We start from the raw sequence: 18,298 nt of genomic DNA on the forward strand, positions 1-18,298 counted from the left end.
ACCTGCAAATCATGTCAATAAATGGATGTATTTCATCATATCTTATGTTATTCCATCTTTGAACTGTTGATGAAGGTACATGATTTTTCAAAAAAAAAAAAAGAATTTTAAATGATAAAAATAAGCTTGAAAGGACTGACATATTTTATAGAAATAGTTTCTTTTCATTTTGAAGTAATATTAAAGTATTTGGAAGAAAAAAGCTGACAAATTATGTAAAATCCTGCACCTTCTACTTGTTTGCACAATTTTCCCTCCTTTACTTTTCCATCCATTACCATGACCTTTCTTAATAAAAAATCTCATGACTCAAAAAATAAGAGGTTTTTCAATCTAATCTTGTACCATATGGTAGAAAACTATATGAAGCAAATATTCAAACCAGTTTGTTAAGGATATGTAAGTGAGAACCACTAGTTATCACTGTTTGTATTTATTACCCAAAAAGTGCTGCATATTTCATTCCCTCCGTTACCAACATGAGTTTTTTTTATTTTTTGTCAACAACTTGAAAGAATATCACAGGTTTAAGTTTACCCTGTTGGAGTGTTAACTCTTTCCTACATTCTGATACTTTACTTATTTCAATAGTCCCTCTAGTTTCTGAATAAGAGCTATTTGAATGTCAAAAATCTGCCCGTTTCCCTCTGTTACCACTTGACCAGACCCTACTTCAAACTCCTGCCAGAGAAGACCAGTTTGAACCAGTTTTGTTCATAATTTCATCTTAAATTAACTAAAATAAAATGTAAAAATAAAACACCTCTGTGTGTTGTTTAGCTAAATCAGGATAACTCTACAAAGTGTTATCTGTTTACTCTCAAAACATGAATATAACTCTTGATTTCGGGGTTAAACAGGAACTTTGGTCCAGTGTTACTTAATGAACATTTCCAAAAATGTTAAATTAACTCTAGAACAGATTGGACTCAAATAAATCCTGAGAAAATGTTTCTGTGAGTCAATTTTAACACTTCACTTTTTTCTGTGTACATTGGGATCAAACCAGGAGCAGGTTTCTGTTGGTTACTAAATTGTTGAGGGGTGTCATATTTATTGATCTATCTGACATTGAATTTCCCTCAATTCAAATGAATATGTCTTAAACGTGTTTGTGATGCGTGTGGCTCTGTGAGCCCAAGCACTTATTTACCAGGCAAATCCAGACCCACACTTTTGCATGAAGCTAAAGCTAACAGCAGGAGAGAAAGTGTTTTACTATCACTGTTGACTGTTTAAATGTTCACTACACATCAACTCCTCACACCAGAGCATCAGTGTAGAGTGACAATATAACAGTGTAACAGTGACAATATAAAGTAACAGTGACAATATAAAATGCCAAATGACGAAGACCTTTCCATCTGTAAGTTGCTGTGGACACAGATGTGTTGTTTGTATTTATGTTCTAATCCTGCTGCTGACATTAACATCATCAGTAAGTCATAGGTTCACTGACCCACAGGTTGTCACAGGTTGGCGGTGAAATTCCAGCTGCCACAGATGAATACTGTTGTGTCCTTGGGCTCTTGACCCCACCTTGCCTTGTGTACACACTGGTGTGTGAGTGTGGTTCCTTGATGTAAAGACCTAAGTGGCTAACTCTGTCTAAACCAAATACTCAGTACTATTATGGATCTATAGTTTGTGTTTTTAATCATAATTAGGAGAAGTATTGACACCATCTCTTACTTGCTCATGCTGTTGTATCTTTGGGCAAAACACTTCACTTTGGAGATGGTCTTCATCATAGCAAGAGCTGTAAAACACAAATAAGTTGCTCTAGTTGTATATCTATATCTGTATATTTGTTTATGCTCTGCTTTGGAGCTCTGGGACTGAAAAGTGGAACTTGGATCTAGTTTCACTCACTCCTTCCATTTATGTTTATTTTATATTATTCAACAAAAATATCAGTAAACCAGCTGAATGTATTTTAAATGAAATGAACACTGGTGTGTGTGATGTCCCTGTGTCCATGCAGTCGCAGAGATGGACCTCCTGTGGAACGATGACCCTGAGGAGCTGCTCCTCGAGCTGGGCTTTGGCTGTGATGAGCCAGATCTCTCTGGTCGGATCCCTGCACGCTTCATTAACTACCAGTCTCAGGCCCGAGGAATCAACCTCAATGTGTTCTTAGAGGCCCAAAAGAGCCGCATTGACCTGGAAAACCCAGACGTCAGCAGTAAGGACAACACCTGATACTGACACAGATACTTCAAAGTAACTACTTAACCTTCTCTGTAATTTGGATGGACATTTCCATGTTGACATAAGTAAAAGTATTCCATTTTAGAACACAGCATTACTTGTGTATTTTTGTGCTTTTGTCCACAAATTGTGTAACATTCCAGGCAAAGCAATGAAAGCTCTGCTCTGAGTGAGTGAAGAACAGATCTCATTCATTATAAATCATCTGCAGTGGTCAAAAGTTCTTCCTCACTTGCCTTCTGTGTTCTGAGCATCCTGATTATTCACCATGATGAGTTTAGAAGCACTTTTCACAACTCTCAGAGAACAGGCGTCATTTTGCCATTTCATCCACGCTAATAACAACAAGCGTGTTAATGAGCACTTCCTGATTATTGGACAATAAAATGCATACATTAGAGGCAGACAGTACACAGCAGACTTATTTTTACCTCAAGAGCTGCTTATACAATATATCTGCACTTAAACATATTTTTATTTTCATTTTTTTAAAGGGGGGGTATTATGCAAAATAAATTTTTGAACCATTGCACACACTCTGAAAGGGGAGTGACTTAGCACAGAGAGCAAAAGGAGAGGAGACTCAGAAAGTTAAAAATGAAAGTGAAACATATGAAACATGTTAATACGTTGTTTTGGGCGAACAATGAAAGGTAACATGCTGATGTGTTAGCAGTTAATCCCCCATAGACGTATAATACTCCTTCTTTCAAAAAAATCTCCACTCTCCTTGCTCCCTGTTCTTCCACCAAAAATCTAACTCTTCTATCCTCCTATATGTCCTGTCAGACCGCTTCAGGCAGGTGGAGGTTCTGCAGCAGGTGTCCGTGGCCTTCTCCTCCCTGGCCGGGCCCCACAAAGGCCCCTACTCCAGAGACATGTCCCCTGAGGCACGGGAGAGGCGCAGGCGGATGGGCATGCTGTTCCGGAGGGCCTCCAAAAAGTCCCTGAGCCAGCTCCCCGGCCCCATCCCTCAGGAGCTAACTGTGGCTACCGCTATGACCATGCCCGGTGTCCTCCCCAAAGCCCTGGAGCCCACATACAGCCCTGAAGACAGGAAGGTCCCCTTCAAAAGGGTCAAACTGCAGGACACACTGAGCCTGAGTCCCTTTGTGGAGGAGGAGGGGGAGGAGGCAGAGGCCCAGGGAGACACCACCTCCACTGGGTACACTCCAGAGGGAGAGCCCAGGACGATCCGAGAGCGGTTCTTGGACAGAGTTCTGCAGAGGAAGAGGAGTTTGCAGATGAGGGAGTCCTTTGAGATGGAAGAGGTGGGTAATATTGTTATTTTCACTATTTAAGGGAACATATTATGCACAATTAAACTTTTAACCATGGCATAATATCAAAACCTGTAGCTGTATTTTAGCTTATTTCATATTTGTTTCATTAATCCATTATGTTTACGAGTTGTTGTTTTTTCTCTCTGAGCTCAGAAATCATTTTTCCAAGGGCTGTCCCAAAGCTCCAGAGTATTTCTGTAGTCAGGTTGCATTCATTCCACTGCGTGTTTAGCATTGCCACTGCCGCCATTAGATGGCAGGCTAAGATTAAATCCAGATAAGGCGCAAACTTACAGAAAGTAATGTGAGTCGAGAAAGAGATGTGACTGAGTCATGATAATAGGGCTAGGCTATTAATCCAATTCATTCGATTTTGTCTTTTTAATAATAATGAACTGGAGTATTATCATGAACCAAGTTTACTCCTGACTATCTTCCAGCTATCTGTATAACCTCCCAGCAGCTGCTGTTCAAATCATCTCTAGTGTTTGTTTCTCCTGTCATGTATCTTCTAGTAGGACAATCATCCAGTCCATTTTCAGTATAAACACTTTAAGAACATAACTCCTGACACATTCTGAAGCAGTTGAGGCAGGATCAGAAGCAGAAGACCTGTGCAGATAAACTGTGCTGTAACCCTGTGTGTTCTGATGCTTTAGCTGGGCAGCTTTGATGAGAGCAGCGCCGTGGGACAGGACCCAGCAGGGACACACTTTGGTGGGTCATCTTTAGCACAGACAGTTGTACTATGAGTTATTATTCTAATGCAGTAAGACATGTATTATAAGTCACTACATTGTAATGCAGTAAGGCATGTATTTGTACTTCTGACTACAGCAAGGGGTCTGATCCGGGTCAACAGCTGCCAGTCGGACAGCAGTGGGTTCCTGGAGGACCCTCTGATCCCAGCCCTGCCCCAGGACACCTCCCCAGCACCGGATTTGCTCAAGGTCAGAACACCACTTTGTCTAATCACACATTCTTGTAGGTGTTTTCTCAGTACAGTGCATATTTTAATATAAAACGGCAACTCTCTTGCTAACTGACCACTTCACACCTATGGGATTGTTAAGTTATGATGTCTTGTCCAGGTACAACCAGCAATTTCACAGCTTCACAGCTTTTTAGCTTTTTTATTTATTTATTTTTTTTACTAAATTCTATTGTGCTATTCATCAAACGAGAGAATTGCCTTCAAAAGTGTATGTGTATCCATAAATTCACAAGTCAGTCACAAAAAAGAGGGAATGGAAAATGTGTCCATTGTTTTCAATCTGCTGATGAGCCCTGGACCTGGAAGTGACGCTACACTTAACAATTCATGTATCCACTTGTGTCTTTCAGGCTCTCTCTGCTCTGTCTGGAGGAAGCACCGACAGTCACCCTGGAGACATGCCCACACAGACCTCCCTCTGTTCCCCCACAGCCTCAGACCACATGCCTGACCTTCTTCCTGGACCTGGGTCTCCAGAGGCTTCAGACCAACTGCAGGTCCCAACATCGACCTTGGATTCTGATTCTGCTTCAAAGCTCCAGACCAGCCAACAGGTTCCTCATGGGAATGAACGTGACAATAATGATGTCTTATTACCTTCTTATGATTCTTCGCCTGTAACTGAACCATTGGCAAATGGTCAACAAGAGACTACAGCTAAAATTAGGTCTTCTGACATTGACAATATCCATGAGACATCAGATTTAGAAGAAAAAAATGCATATTTTGTTCCTTCTCCAAAAAGGGAAATCTATAGTAATTCCGTCCATACTACTCATTTTGACAAAATTCCACATTACCAAACTTCAAAGTCTACTGAAGAGGACTTCCATTCTCAGAAGAAAACAAATAGTCCTATGGTGACACATTTTCTAAGTCGGCAAGATTCATTTGAAAGCCTAACTATGAATGAAGAAGGACCTCTGCGAAACATTTTGGAGGTAAAAAGAATTGTAAGTAATTTAGGTCCAAGATTGCCTTCAGAAGATGTCTACCTTGAGACAGATATTGAATGGCAGGAAGAATCTCAAGACATAGTCATTGTAGAAAGGGAAGAAGAAAGTTTTCATAAGGATTCTGATAATGAAAAGAATGTTGTTGAAGATGTTCTTGGTCCTGAAGAATTGTGTCCAAAAGTGTCAGAGCTGATCGAGGTTGAGAGCTTGGATGATGTCTTTGAAACATCAGTGGACAGTTCCGAAGTAGACTCTGGAGATGTTGAGACGTTCTTTGAGGAGCTAGATTCTTTTGGACAGGTGTACTGGGCGGAACCTGTCCAGGTTGTAGACTTAAGCCCTCTGTCTGAAAGCCTAGAGGATCTAGACACCATTGAAGAATTGGCTAGAGAGCCCAATCTTGATTTTCTGCCTTCAGCTCGTAAATCTTCATTGCCAAATGACAGGACCTTCAGAGATTCCATCAAGTCTAACATTGAAGATAAGTCCTCTTCAATGCCCCTCATAGACTTGGAGGACAAGTCATCCAAGCGTTCTATCTCCATCCAGATGCTGTCCTCGTCCTCTTCTCACATTGTCCACAGAAAGGACATTCCTTACGTGGACAATCCCAAACATGCAGCCCTCCCAAGAAGGTTCAAATTGGATACCACCAACGCTTTCCGGGCAGTGCAGTCGTGGACAGATCTGCACATACAATACAAACCAAATGTCATGAAGTTCAGGCAAGTGTCCACCAGCGCTGGGGCTAGTCTGAACAGGCCCTCTGAGTCCTACTGGCCCTCCCATCCAGTGAGAGCTCACGAGTGGCAGTCGGACGATTGTCTCCACAGAACCTCCAAGGAGGAGTCTAGGGGGTTTTCTAGGGATATGGGCATGTGGACAGAGGGTGAGGATGAGGAGGTGGACAGAGCTGGAGGACAGGGGAGAGGACAGACATGCACCTCTGAGCACAAGTGTAACTGCAGAAAACAGGGCTGCCAACAGCATATGGTAAGAGTCAATTATGAGTGTAATTTTCTCATGGAGTCACTATGGCAGCAGTCCTAATCTTTCATCATTCTGAAACCGATGAATATGTGTCTAGAACCTGTGGGAACTCAACAACAGGCCCCAATGAAGAATACATAAATCTCAATAAATCATGGTAACCTGTTTTAACAGACATCAGTCTCAGGTGCCACATTCTACTAACAAACTCATGCTCATATTTAAATGTATTTGTTCATTTGACTTTTTTGCATTTGAGTTTAATTTTATATCTGTCCATGTTCATCCATTAGTGACAGGAAAACACAGTGATTATTGTTTTGAACAGAAACCAAGTCATCCAATGGCACGTATATGGATATTGATGTGATACCAATACCAATACTGGCCCTCATTATCAACCAGACTAATGTGAAAAAACCTACTACATAATTACTTACATAATGTAAATATAATAATCATCACTGGAGTCTGCATGAATTGTAGACAAGTGCCCCCCCCCCCCACAAGTAGGTTCTGTATTATTAAGGTGAATATTCATTTTCATAAAATCTGTGAAAACAGGTCTGGACAGACACAGCCAGAGTTGCCATTATAATATTAGAATTTTGCCCCTCCTACATTTACAATTATTTATACCCCACTGAGGTCTTCTTATAGACACAGCACACGCTTGAAGTTTTGTTCATGTGAACAACTTAGTACTAAGTTTGAAAAACTGAGTAATGGTCTGCATTTTCAGTCCATTTGCTTTTACAGAGTTGTGTGAAACCCCATGAAACTCCTTTGTCTGTACTCACACCTTCTCCAGTCTACTTCTGATCATTTCAGTGCTGCTATAGCATAGCGTGTGTTTTTTACATGTATTTATTTTATTGACAAGTTATAATTTAGTGTTATTGCCTCAATGAGCATATTCAGACCTTCATACAAAAGAATGAAGAGCTCCTCTCACTGCACACGACTCTGTCGGCTGTGAACAGGCTGAATCTCGTCCCTCTGAGCGGATGGTGCTCTGGTCTTTCTGTTGTGGGTCTAATATATTATGTAAATGTTAGTAGCCTTATTTATCCTGCTGTGGTCCTGATCACAAATACGAGCTGACGCTCAGACAGTGGAGTGTTTGGGAGACTTTTGTGTTGTCATGTTACTGTGGTTACAGTGGCTGGGTCAGAAGTGCTCAAGAGCCACAGTTCTAGGTATTTCCATCTCAATATGTCATTTGCATGTCTTCTCTACACTGCTTTGAGAACACAGAGCTGCTCATAGGTGCCACGTGTCATTCACAGTTATACTGGCTCAGTGCGCAGGAGCAGGTCACAGAAACAGGTGGACAGGAGGAGCAACTAAAGCAACAAAATAACCCAAATACTATCAATATTTAAACTATCCATCCATCCATTTTCGTCCGCTTATCCGGGGCCGGGTCGCGGGGGCAGCAGCCTAAGCAGGGACTCCCAGACTTCCCTCACCCCAGACACGTCCTCCAGCTCCTCCGGGGGAATCCTGAGGCATTCCCAGACCAGCCGAGAGACATAGTCCCTCCAGCGTGTGCTGGGTCTTCCCCGTGGCCTCCTCCCGGTGGGACATGCCCGGAACACCTCCCGAGGGAGGCGCCCAGGAGGCATCCGGAACAGATGCCCGAGCCACCTCAACTGGCTCCTCTCGACGTGGAGGAGCAGCGACTCTACTCCGAGCTCCTCCCGTGTGACTGAGCTCCTCACCCTATCTCTAAGGGAGCGCCCAGCCACCCTGCGGAGGAAACTCATTTTGAGCGCTTGTATCCGCGATCTTGTTCTTTCGGTCATTACCCAGAGCTCATGACCATAGGTGAGAGTAGGAACGAAGACTGACCGGTAAATCGAGAGCTTCGCCTTTCGGGTCAGCTCCCGCTTCACCACAACGGTCCGATACAGCGACCATTTAAACTATTAGATGTCAACATTTCCCCATACACAGGGGGCAGCCATGTTGAGTTTTCTAACTAAGCAGCTCAGGGTTCTGAAATGTTAAAAGAGTTTATGAGTAGGGATTCTGAGCTCGTGGTCTGAGATGTCTAAATTTACAACTCAGAACTTGAAATATCTGCCCTTCAAGGACCACTGGAACACAACATAAAGTACTGTATATTGGGCCAATCATTCAGGAAAGGAATTTAATATTACTAAATACATTTAAATAAGTATTAAATTGAAATAAATAAATAAAATGAAAAAAAAAGAAAGAAAAAGAAACACAATTCAGCTATGAGATCTAAAAGAATGTAAGAAAAATCACTACACTGACCAAGTTCAATGTTTGGTTAACTGCTTTTTCTATATTGGCTTGGTTTGAGTGACCTCTCTCCTCAGAGCCAGTCCTTGTGCCGTCTTTGGACAGGTTTTTTTTATTTTTGTTTCCCAAACACTGAACAGTGTACCGTTTTACATAAGTCCCATGCTAAAGTGTCCAGGGTGCAGAGTGATCCACACTCATTTGCTGTGTGCTCTCAGTTGTCTCAGAGGGAGCTGGAGGAGCTGCTTCTGCACCTGCACAGGTTCTGCTCTGTGCTGGGCCTCGTGGAGGAACATCTGACAGAGGAGCAGACAGTGGTCTACAGCGCCCTCTCCCACCAGGACAGGTAGTGTGTCAGGCCTGAGTCCTGTATCACACAAGTATAGATGTATAGATGTAGATGTAGTGTGCTGTGTGTTGCAGGGAGCGTGTGGCAGAGCTGTTGAGGCTCAGACAGGCGGTGAGGCAGGAGGCTCTAGAGCTAGAGAAGCAGCTGTGTGATCTGGTGCACCATGACGACCGCAGCCTCACTCAGGTACAGTCAGTTCTCTTTAAAACTGTGTTAGACTGTGTGCTCTCCTCACTGTGTGATGGATTCCTCTTTTCAAGATTCAACATGAACTTTATTTCTCCACTAGTGTAACGTGTTTTTGGCTGTGCATCCAGCCAAAGACACGTCATCCATCCATAGAAACTTTTGGACCAGAAGGCTACAACCACTGACAAGTTGACTATGACTTTGTCACAGATATGTACTGTCATGTAGAGATCAAATGTATTCCCTAGTAGAAAATGGCTGACTCAATACTGCCTCTCACAAGTGCAGGTTTTTTCAGGTCTCAACATCATCTGTGTAGCTAAAAAGGAACCCCACTAAAATGTAAAGCACATACTGCATTATTATTGTTAAAGTGGCTTTAAACCCAGCCCTTCTTCTGTCTGTGTGCAGAACATGCTCCTGCTCCTGGATGAGCAGTCTCACCTCTGCTCTCAGCTGCGGCTCTCGTCTTCAGGGCCTGAAGAGGCTCACAGGAGAACTGTGGCCACACAGTGCAGTCTGCAAAATGGACCCCGACAACCCTACAGCGAGGCCCCTGGGTCCCTCCCTTTACAGCAGACCCCCTCTCACCTAGCCCTGGGCTGCGCTCCTGCTAAAAGTGACAAACTGCCCCTGGTGGGATTTCTACACAGAGTGAGTCTGAGACATCATGTCAGAGAGAAGATGCTGCATGCATGTTACTTTGAAGTGCATCTGACAGGTTTTCATGTTTTTCTAATTATCATTTGATTTGGTGTTTTTTATAATTATGTTTGTTGGGATTGTCGGAGTGGCAAGGCTTGAGTGGGACTCATTTTCAGTGTGGGAGGTGTTACTGAGACCAGCCCTAATGTGTGCACTGTCTCCAGTAATAGAGTGTGCACAACCACACTAAAAACTCCAGCTGAAATGCAGACTGTTTATGCACAAGGAAGACAGATGGACAGATTAAACTTTCATTTAACAAAGGTCTTTTCATTTATTTAGTTAGTCAAATAACCACTATGTTGCTAGGCAACAGTTAAAGCTCCCATCCTAAAGTTTGATTGATTTGCTTGTTTGTTACCAGCAGATGTCAGATGTTTCCTGTTCCCACTTCCCCCTCACCTGGCCCCCTCACCTTCCCCTGCTCTTACCTGGTCTTCTTCTGTCAGGCCAGAGCTGGACCACTATCACACAGCAGTAATGTAGACAGCCTCTAGTGGTGACATGTGAGAAGACAAAGGGCCTGGGGCGCTTCATCTAATTCTAATCTATCATCCACATGTCATATCTGCTGCCTGTATTTAAAAAAAAAGATAAACTTGAACAAAATTGAAGACTTTTACTAAAGTATAAATATGTGACCTTTGTGATGTGAGTAGTGTAACCTGTCACATGCACTTTCATCTAAACAAGCACTTTATATACATCATCCTTTTGTTTTGTTCTAGCTCACACACTCAATTCGACATTAACAACTGAAGGACGATGAGCTGATGGGACGTCTACGGACACAGATGTACAAGACATTACACAAGACTATACTTTTGATATATACATGTAACTGTATAACTCAGTTGGAGTACTGTGATATCTCCCTGTGGCTCAAGACTCTGGAGGAGAAGAGGAGGAGCTGAGAGACCGAGGAGACTCTGCTGCTGTGGTGGAAGATTGAAGTGTGTAAATGTAAATGTAATGAATTAGCAGAAAATGTGACAGGGCAGAGAGAGTGCACGTCACTGAAGCATTTACTTTGGGTATTTATGTAAAATAAGCACATAAGTTTCTGTATCAGTTTTAATTAATTAATATGGTTTTGTACACACCATAATCTGTTTATGCTATTCAAGCAGAAACATGGTAGATTGAAGTGTTTTTTTGTGTGTTTTTTTTTTTTCAATTACCGTCTCGTCTTGTGGGTCCTGAAAGCATTGTCAGTGTTTACAATAGTCTAGTGTTTACAATACAAATGTATAAAGTGTTGCCATGGTTACATCTTATTGAGAATCAGCTCATTAGGAGTCCCTTCATGTCCAGAGAGTGTGATCCTCTTTAGTTCTGTATCATAATTATACATTAATCTTATAGGCCCATAGTGCTTTTCTAGATGCTCAAAGTCATTTTACACTTTTGTGCAATATTCATTCACTCCACATTAGATGACGGTAAAGAATTATTGTAGCCACAGCTGCCCTGGAGCAGACGGACAGTACACCACATCCATTAGGCAATAGGGAAAGTGGAAGAGAAGTGTTGCTTAAGGACACAATGGCACTGCTCTAGAGTCACTGCTTCCCCCTGGTGGCTCCTGGTGTTCCCAGCGGTCTCCCATCCAAGTCTTGACCAGCCTCTGCTTAGCTTCCAAGGCCAAACCTCTTGTCAAAGACTGGTCTTCTCAGACCTCTGAAGTGAAGCTGGGCTGAGCCTGGTTAGTACTAGAGACCACTTGGAATACCAGGAGCCACAGAGGGGCACAGGTGACTCTAGTGCAGTGTCATTTGGCAAGACACTTTGCCTACATTGATTTGTGCCTAATGACCGTGGTGTGTGTGAGTGTTGGAGGTGATCTGAAGGACCTCGTAGGAATGTGGTGTTCGGTGGTGGTGGGAGGGGCCGTGGGTGCAGATTTTCACCCTCACTTCCATCACTTCCATTATTATTATTATTATCATTATTATTATTATTATTGTGATGAGACTGAGCATTGATAAGATAGTATGGCAATCTTGCATTTACTCAAGTACAGGTTTCTATTTCTCCAAAATACTTTGAAAAACATGCAATGTGAAATAAATATACGTTTAATGCCATATTGTAAAACATCTCAGATAAAGCAATAACATCATGGAGACCAGCAGATGACAGATCCTCGGTGAGAAAAGTTACATAATCCACCTGTGCTGTGTCTTTTCAAGTCGTGTGTTTGCGTGTGTGTGTATCTGTGTACATGTGTGTGTGTGTGTGTGTGTGTGTGTGTGTGTGTGTGTGTGTGTGTGTGTGTGTGTGTGTGTGTGTGTATGTGTGTGTGTGTGTGTGGTGGGGGTCTGGAGGAGGGCCTGTGAGGACTAAGCTCCGCCCTTCTGCTTCATAACCACAGCTCCTCACTGCCCTGGACCATGGGGACACAGCGGAGGTTCAGGTAAGATCTGGATACATTTGTTCTTTGTTTGAGTAGCTCATAGTTGAATTTGATGAGTGCTTTGCAGATGTGAAGTGAAGACAGGGCTTGGTTTGTGTTAAATGTTAACCTGCATTTGAACACAAGATATTAATTATTATTTGTTACTTTGAAATTATGTTATTTTTACACATATTTTCTTAACTTTTTGCTTGTCATTTTCAGCGTAAGCTCACACCAGGAGGTAAATAGGTAAATAGGTTATTCTCCTATTCGGGGTAGTTTCGTTTTATTTTAAACCAGATTGCTAGACTGGGATATGACATTGAATTGAAGGGAATGTAAATGTTGAGCAAGACACTTCATTACCTATTCCAGTCACGTCCAGGGCATATGGCATAAAAAGAACAGTCAGATTACTGTGTCTGAAGAATGCTTTCAAGTAAAAAAAAAAAAAAAAAAAAGCTGAAATTCTATCCCTCATAGAATTAAAACATTTGTTGTTTCTGTTATTGAAAATAAAAATTGTGTATCATCCATTCTTTTCCAAATCAAAGCAGGGAGAGTGAGAGTGAGAGAGAGACAGGGATCCTTTGTCCTTCTCATGAAAGATGCATCTGTCTGTGTGTGTGCACGTCTTTATCACAGTGTGAAGACTAAATATGTACACACACATCATTGGAACAAAAACCAGGTCCCCCTCACGTAACTCTTTTATGATTAGATCTACAATGTGATTAAAAGTTCAGATATGGGTTCAAATAGGTGAAGGTGAGGGGTTAGGTTAAGGTCAGGGTTCGTCTCCAGGAAATGAGCAGTCAATATGATGTCCCCAGAAGCATGGAAATCCTAAACCAGTGCGTGTGTGTGTGTGTGGTGCGTGTGTGTGTGCGTGCGTGTGTGCATTTGTGTGTGTGTGTGTGATATGTGATCCTGCAGGGCCTGAGGAGACATGACGACAGGCTGTGTGGAGGCCACCCTGGAGCCAGAGCACAACTGTGAGTACCTCTGCCTCTCTCTCTCTTTGTCCATCCCTCTCTTCATCTCTCTCTCTCCTTCATTCCATCTCCCTCTATTCTCTCTCTCTTCTGTTTCTTTTCCTCATGTCCTCATTCTTGCTCTCTCTCTCTTCTCTCTTGATTTCTGTCTTGCACTAACCCTTTCTCTCTTCTTCCTCTCTTTCTCCCTCTGTCTCTTTTCTACCTTTCTCACTTAATCTCTCTGTATTGAATAGTTCTTCTGGTCACAGTTCTCAGTATTTGCTTTGTCTGGAATGTTCCACAGTGTGACACTAAACCTATCATTTAATCCTTTACATGAGTTTTTATGGTGGACATACCAGTTTGTCAAAGCCTGGCCCGGTCAGATCTCAGAAGCTCCGCAGGGCCGGGCCTGGTCAGTACTTGGATGGGAGACCACTGGGAATTCCAGGTGTCCACCAGTGGCAAAAACTTGTGTTGTGTCTTTAGGCAAGACACTTCACCCACATTGCCTAGTATGAAAGTGGTGTGGGTGTGTGTGTGAGATGGTGGTGGTCGGAGGGGCCGATGGTGCAGATTGGCAGCCTCGCTTCCATCAGTCTGCCCCAGGGCAGCTGTGGCTACAGTAGTAGTTTACCACCACTGAGGGTTGAGTGAATAAATAATGAACTGTAAAGCTCTTTGGGTATCTTGAAAGGCGCTATATAAATGCAATGATTAATTAATTCATTATTTTTATGGCAAAAAGAAATACACTAAAAGACATGCATTCTGTCAGTGGGCACACCCCTTTCCACAGATCTGATCTGTCATGTCTAGAGCCGTCAGCTGTTTGTTTCCATAGAGGTGCACATGTTTAATGCTATACATGTGGAATTTTGGAATTTTCTAGGCAAAGCAATCACATCTCCATTGAGACACCCAGACTGTGGGCTTTCCACTGGAAAGGTTACATAGTGCACCTTTATTATGTACTATTATATTTCTGAGCTGTATATTTTCTGTTTATTACCCACCAAATACTGGCACATAAAATTTTTTATAACAACTGTGTCCACTCATCACATTCTTCACAGTTGTTTTTTTCTGTTGGTTTAAGTCCAGGGCCTGGCTAAAGAAGACACAGAGGGCCTCACTGCAGAGCTGCACCACGAGGACCATCTGAGCCTCACTGCAGAGCTGCACCACGAAGACCACCTGAAGAAGCCTCGCAGGAAGGACACGCCTGTGCTCAACTCTCCACCACATATACCAGGTTAGTGACAAAGTAGTATACAAAAACTCATACGCTCCTCAAAAACAGCAGGAGCTTGGTTTCATTCAGACATGTTTCATTGTTCTGTTTCGTCTATCTCCTTCTATCTACTTGGGTACTCTGTACCTCTGCAGTTGCTTCCTAGATTTGCTTTGATCATTTCAGTTCCCAAGTTTTTAGCTTAATGATTCATCATGTTAATGTTTTTTATTGTCATAATTTGATTTGAACATAACTCTGATTTTGTGCTCCTGTTCCATTTACAGGGATCAGTCTTTGTGAGCAAATACAATTTTTTAAAGCAATTTCTGTACTTTCTCCTAGAATGCCTACGTAAACATCAATAGGATTATGTCAGTGGCCAGTCGTTTGGCCGAGGCTGGTCACTACGCTTCGACTCAGATCAAGCAGATCTCAGGTCAACTGGACCAGGACTGGAAGAGTTTTGCTGCTGCTCTGGATGAACGCTCCACCATCCTTGCCATGTCCTCTGTCTTTCACCAAAAAGCAGAGCAAGTGAGATGCCATTTTGTTTTACTGTTTTTTCTGATTAAACACATTACACTTACCAATAAACAGCAACATTTTTTAACAGTTATTATAAAAGGTTTCATTGTTGATGGTATAATAGAGTTTACAATTAATTAGTGATATTAAGAAATGCTTAAATTGTTTACATATGCTGTTCACTATTATGGCCAAAGGGTCTCAGCACTGTGAGATTGATTCTGACAGTTTGCTGAATGCCTCTCCATTCTTTTACCCTTGTATCATTGCATCACTGTTGTGCTCAATTTCAATCACTTGTATGAAATGAGTCCGCTGTCACTCAGTGCTAAACCATAAATCATTTTTTATTAACTAGAAATGATGAACAACATAAATAATCTGCATAATCAGCATTTAAAAATGGATTTTGTTTGAAACCAAACTTATTATCAGAGAGCAATGGGTGCACAGTTCATTGGGAACACAGACTCTTCTTTAGGCTCTAGTTCAGCACATGTTGCGTAATCAGACATTTTAGTCTGTCATTTTATTTAATTGATCAAACAGTTCTGCTGCCACTTCTTGGAAGGTTGACATGGCAACAGATGGAGCTGGTTTGATTCCTGCTGAGCCCTTGACATTAACTACATGTATACACTGCCAGTGAACAAGAAAAATGAAAGCTTTGATTGAACATAACATGAGAATTATTTATTTTTAATGGCTTGTTTTGTAATTGTTGTAATCATGAAGTGCATTGCCTTGTATATTTATCCCATTTGTTTAGTTCCTGTCTGAGGTGGATGCCTGGTGCAAAGTGTGCAGTGAAGGAGGCTTGCCCACTGAGATGCAGGAACTAGAACTGGCCATTCACCGCCACCAGAGTCTCTATGAGCAGGTTACTCAGGCCTATACTGAGGTAAGCCCTAAATCTGTCATAACAACAGGATGTGTACAAATGGAGGGCAAGGCCCTATATAACTCCATAAGAGATGTACTGTTTTTGAAAGAAATATCCTTATTTTCCACAAATGTGAATATTTTTTGTTTAATGGCTTCACAAAATTTCCATATTAATCTTATGGCTTTAAGTTCTTTCAACTGACAATAATCACAGCTATGAGGTTGAATAAACGCACCTCTTTCTCAAGCTACCGTGAAAAAGTATGTTACTATTGTTTATTTATGATGACAGAGAACAGAGATATTAACCATAAATAGAATTCAGGCTCGTCCTTCAGCTCAGTTTTAAACTACACATTTTAGAATTTTACCTTATTGCGTGAAAACACCCTATTAATATATTAGCTTATTGTTTTATCAATGATAGATGGAACGATCCTTCTTGGTATATATAATATATATTGTGGATATTTTGTGTCAGTGGATAATTTATCATCATTACTGTATTCAGAAATACAGTGTAGTACAGTAATACAAGTGTAGTAAACTTACATAAAATTCTTGCACACTTTTTCAATTCATTTTTATCTGATCCATATTCACACAAGCAAACATATGGAAATACATCTCAGTTTCAGACTGTGCTGGTTGAACTTGGCAGGAGAGCCACTTTTCCTGTTAACCTGACACACACCAGAAATGCTTTTATATGTACTCTGGATCTGAAATGTTGTTTTTATGTGGTGAGAATATTTTGCAGCACTGTTGTAGACATCTAGACAGAAATCCAATACTTTTGCCATAGCCTTTTCTTTTCTACTATACATTGAAGTGTTTAAGACAATTATATGTTCAGTACTATACATACACTGTAAGCCAAATTATAGAAAATGTTGCAGTGATGTGGTGCGTAGTTACAGGCGAGGCTTGCAAACAAAGCAGCGTGATTTGGTTGTTTGGTATATTCTTATTTTAACCTGTTTATTTATGTAGGTGAGTCAGGATGGTAAAGCCCTGCTGGACGTTCTCCAAAGGCCCCTGAGTCCTGGCAACTCCGAGTCGCTAACAGCAACAGCAAATTACTCCAAAGCGGTGAGACTCAACTTTTTATCCCAATTAAAAAGGGTATTTAGAGAAGCATGTGGATTATGCTTTATCCAGAGGAAACTGTAAAAATGTCTCCTCTTTCACTTCTTAATTGCACCAAACCCTCTCTCCTTGTAACGTGAATAAAATTGTCAACCTTATTACAGGCTCCTAAAATAAACAAAACATATGGCCATGTTGTTTGATAATCAGTTTTATTTTTGTATCAACTATAAATGATACAGAGATACAACATATTTGAATTTCATGAAACATTAATCTGATAAGTTTAATATTCAGAGTTTACTTCTTGAATGACTTAATTTTACTTTTCCACAAAGTCAAATAAATTAATGTATATATACTGTGTAATTTTTACTGTCACCATTGATTAGTTCTGCTGTCTCCCACCCTGCATATCTAATTGTAATAATGAAGCTTCATTCTTGAGTTGAAAACCACTGACACGACATTTGCATTTACATTTTTGAAATGAAACATCCCAGCTGATTAGGTTGAAAATATCTTCTTATAAAATGTTCTTATTAAAATCTGTATTAAAGCTAAATTTGAAGCTGGAGTCGATACTGATGAACCGCATGGTAAATTGAAGATACTATATGTGTTGTAAAATACATTATATCGTATAAAGGTGCATTCCGTAACTTTTCCGCTTTTCTGGAGATGTTATTGCTTGCTGTTTCACAATATGGCATTAAGTATTTCTAACCAATAAAAACTACATGTAATTAAATAAATGCAAGGTTGATCTGTTTGATGTCATATTGTGGAACATTTGAAGCAGAGCCACGACATATTCATAGAAACAAGATGGTTACAGACCTCCACTGAAAAGTGACATAGAGCACCTTTAATACAGAAATACTTGAAGTTCTCTGTATTAGACTTTTACAGCAATTAATCATATGTTCATTAAAAACAGTGAGAAATAAATTGATATTTTGTTTTGAATTGTTAATCGCTGTGGTAACTGTCCTAATTTTCATCATTCTGAGGCCCATGGATTGGAACAGAGTTTGACATTTCAGTACTGTACCAATACTGAGATGTGCAGTCCTTGTTGTGTTGTGCAGGTTCACTGTATCTTGGACGTGGTTCATGAGGTCCTCCATCATCAGCGGCGTCTGGAGAACATTTGGCAGCACCGAAAAGTTCGACTGCACCAGAGACTGCAGCTGTGTGTGTTTCAGCAGGACGTCCAACAGGTACTCACTGCTG

The 18,298-nt window shown here is 41.2% G+C and overlaps 1 protein-coding gene across 1 annotated transcript; it reads left to right on the top strand.

Moving 5' to 3' along the window:
• Nucleotides 1–1,992: 1,992 nt before the first annotated feature.
• Nucleotides 1,993–10,869, top strand: itprid1 (ITPR interacting domain containing 1). The gene is made up of 10 exons (XM_055150846.1): nucleotides 1,993–2,185; nucleotides 3,001–3,482; nucleotides 4,154–4,211; nucleotides 4,332–4,444; nucleotides 4,839–5,061; nucleotides 5,473–6,437; nucleotides 8,927–9,054; nucleotides 9,132–9,243; nucleotides 9,658–9,900; nucleotides 10,680–10,869. Exons 1-10 carry the CDS (start codon nucleotides 1,993–1,995, stop codon nucleotides 10,701–10,703), a joined length of 2,541 nt encoding a protein of 846 aa, XP_055006821.1. The 3' UTR covers nucleotides 10,704–10,869.
• The last annotated feature ends 7,429 nt before the right edge of the window (nucleotides 10,870–18,298 follow it).

Source organism: Boleophthalmus pectinirostris, unplaced genomic scaffold, assembly GCF_026225935.1.
Source record: "Boleophthalmus pectinirostris isolate CB_2022bp ecotype Guang Dong unplaced genomic scaffold, ASM2622593v1 HiC_scaffold_15, whole genome shotgun sequence".
Lineage (NCBI taxonomy): Eukaryota > Metazoa > Chordata > Actinopteri > Gobiiformes > Gobiidae > Boleophthalmus > Boleophthalmus pectinirostris.

Excerpts from the sequence above, each read along its gene's own strand:
- itprid1 (XM_055150846.1), top strand. The coding sequence starts at position 1,993 with ATGGACCTCCTGTGGAACGATGACCCTGAGGAGCTGCTCCTCGAGCTG. Across the intron at positions 3,483-4,153 it reads AGTCCTTTGAGATGGAAGAG|CTGGGCAGCTTTGATGAGAG; the intron begins GTGGGTAATATT and ends CTGATGCTTTAG. Across the intron at positions 4,445-4,838 it reads CAGCACCGGATTTGCTCAAG|GCTCTCTCTGCTCTGTCTGG; the intron begins GTCAGAACACCA and ends TGTGTCTTTCAG.